The 3,010-nt window shown below is 48.3% G+C and overlaps 1 protein-coding gene across 1 annotated transcript; it reads left to right on the top strand.

The window, feature by feature from the left end:
• The first annotated feature begins 1,703 nt into the window (after positions 1 to 1,703).
• On the top strand, positions 1,704 to 2,516 carry LOC132221097 (keratin-associated protein 4-11-like). Its single transcript, XM_059675021.1, has one exon. The coding sequence runs from the start codon at positions 1,704 to 1,706 to the stop codon at positions 2,514 to 2,516; it is 813 nt and encodes a 270-aa protein (XP_059531004.1).
• Positions 2,517 to 3,010: the final 494 nt, after the last annotated feature.

Raw genomic sequence — 3,010 nt, 5'->3', positions numbered from 1 at the left:
AACGAAGGACAGGGTTGGGTTTTACACTCCGGTGTCAGGTGCCTTGGATTCTGGTCCTGATTTTGTGACTGTCTAGCTGTGTGACTTAGAAAGGACAATTCATAAAACTTACTTGAGCCTCTATTTCCTTTTCTTAAAATGAGTGGGGGGGGGGGGGGGGGCGGGACTAGATGATGTAGAGCTACTCTGTTTAATATGGTGGTCACTTACCATATGTGGCTATGGAACACTTCATGTGGCTGGCCGGGACTAAGAGATGTTGTCACCATGCAATACGTACTGGATCTCAAAGACTAGAAAAAAATGTGAGATATTTCAATAGTATTTTAAATATTGATTACATTTTAAAGTGATATTATTATATACACTATATGTAAGTGATTAAATAATCTACATTATTAAAATTATTTTCACTTCTTTATTTTTGCTTTGTAAGATGTGGCAGTAGCCCTGGCCTGTTTGGCTAAGTGGATAGAACATTGGCCAGAGGACTTAAGGGTCTTAAGTTCGATTCTGGTTGTGGGCACTCACCTCAGTTGCAGGCTCAGTCCTGGCCTCTGGCCCCAGCCCAGGCCAGAGCGCCTGTGCAAGGCAACCAGTTGATGTGTCTCTCTCACATTGATGTTTCTCTCTCTGTCTCTCTCCCTCCCTCCCTCTCCCTGTAAAAATCAACGGAAAAATATCCTTGGATGAGGATTAACAACAACAAAAAATGTGGACAAGTTTCTGGAAAAAACAAAACTAACATGTGGCAGTAGGACATTTAAAGTTACACACATGGTTCACATTGTTTGTTGTCTCAGACAGTACTTTCTGGACTTTTCTGATAAATTGTGTCTAGAGGTCATGCGTCTCAAGAATCGGCGCTTCTTTATGACTCCTCAGTCTGGAGTTGGTGGTGAGGGGAGGGACTAAAGCCGAGGAGGGGAGCACAGACATTTCAGCCACCCATGGAAATGGCACAAGCTCTGACCATCGGGACCCAGACTGGTCACTCGGCTTGGTTACAGGCAGACTTGCCAGCACGTTGACTGCACAAGCAGGGAGGAATGGAGTTTTGTATTTTTTAGCAGGCACAGCCACCATCACATTGGCACATGCCGGTGGAATTCTTGACCACATGTGTCATTTCACTTAACCCTCACACTAGCCCCGTGGAAGTCAGTTCTACTTCCATAGGTAAGTGTGGATTTCACAGATGATAAAACAGGCTCAGGAAAGTTTAAGTAACTAGCCTGAGATATAGAACTAGTTTTAATTGAAAGTTTCCTTGACTCAAAAGCTTATAGTTATAATCTTTAGGTCACACTGCCTAATCCAAGGGGCCACAGTTTCTCCAGTTGTAATTAGGTAGGAAAAAAGACAAGAAACTATCTACTCTGTGGGAAGGATATTGGTACTTCCAGGTGTGTGGTGATGTATGTTTCAGTCAGGTCTAATCAGAAGAGGGAATCCACACAAAAATTTGAACATAAAAAAGTTAAAGTAAAAATTACTAGCTATAACAGGGGACTGGAGTATTGAGGGGTTGGCTAGAAATAAGTAAAGATAACTGGAAAGGTGAATAGAAGATATAAGGAGCAGCTACTACATCCAGGGCTAAGATAAACATCCAGGAGATAAAGGGACAGTTGTTCATGAGGTGGTTTCTCTCTGAAGGACCTTACTGTGAAATTACATGAGGTGCTGGGGGGAGCTGCTGGATGCGGGGTGCTGCTGGGTGCCTGGCACTGAAGGCGCTGGATGCTGGAGAGGCCACCAAGCATTGTGGACTGCAGGAGCTGTGTGCTGGAGGTGTCTGCATGCAGGAGCTGTGTGCTAGAGGTGTCTGCATGCAGGAGCTGTGTGCTGGAGAAGGTGTCTGCATGCAGGAGCTGTGTGCTGGAGAAGGTGTCTGCATGCAGGAGCTGTGTGCTGGAGAAGGTGTCTGCATGCAGGAGCTGTGTGCTGGAGAAGGTGTCTGCATGCAGGAACTGTGTGCTAGAGGTGTCTGCATGCAGGAACTGTGTGCTAGAGGTGTCTGCATGCAGGAGCTGTGTGCTGGAGAAGGTGTCTGCATGCAGGAGCTGTGTGCTGGAGAAGGTGTCTGCATGCAGGAGCTGTGTGCTGGAGAAGGTGTCTGCATGCAGGAACTGTGTGCTGGAGAAGGTGTCTGCATGCAGGAACTGTGTGCTAGAGGTGTCTGCATGCAGGAGCTGTGTGCTGGAGAAGGTGTCTGCATGCAGGAGCTGTGTGCTGGAGAAGGTGTCTGCATGCAGGAGCTGTGTGCTGGAGAAGGTGTCTGCATGCAGGAGCTGTGTGCTGGAGGTGTCTGCATGCAGGATCTGTGTGCTGGAGGTGTCTGCATGCAGGATCTGTGTGCTGGAGAAGGTGTCTGCATGCAGGAGCTGTGTGCTAGAGGTGTCTGCATGCAGGAGCTGTGTGCTGGAGAAGGTGTCTGCATGCATGAGCTGTGTGCTGGAGAAGGTGTCTGCATGCAGGAGCTGGCTCTGGAGAAGCCCACACGGTGCAAGTGAAGCAGTGGAGAAGCTGCTTGTACTGCCGGCCCCTGCTGCACCAGAACTTCAGATCCAGCACAAGAAAGCCCCTTTCCCACTGCAGTGTCTCTCCAGTGCTCTCTGCTGCCAGAGCTCAACATTGTGTCCTCTGGCAAAGGACAAGTATGAAAAGGACTCAGATCTAGTTTTGCAGAGCAGGCAGTGAAGGGTGAATTTGGAGTTGAGAGTTCATCTATAATAATAAAAGGGTGATATGCTAATTAGACCAGATGTCATTCTGGACATTCTTTCCGAAGAAGCCAGGGCCAGAGCAAAGCCCAGGTCCTGGGTGCCTGCCGCCGGCTTGAGGAAAGCCCGGGTCCCGGGTGCCAGAGGGAAGCGGGTGCTGGCAGCTGCGGGAAGGATGGCCCACTCTTGCACAAATTGCATGCTTCAGGCCTCCAATACATTGATAATAGCACAAGAATGACTTTTAAACCCTAACATACCTAAGCACTACCTGGGGGTACCTG

Source organism: Myotis daubentonii, chromosome 18, assembly GCF_963259705.1.
Source record: "Myotis daubentonii chromosome 18, mMyoDau2.1, whole genome shotgun sequence".
Classification (NCBI taxonomy): Eukaryota; Metazoa; Chordata; class Mammalia; order Chiroptera; family Vespertilionidae; genus Myotis; species Myotis daubentonii.
Note: the sequence above shows the minus strand (reverse complement) of the source record. Positions and strands in the feature narration are given on the sequence as shown.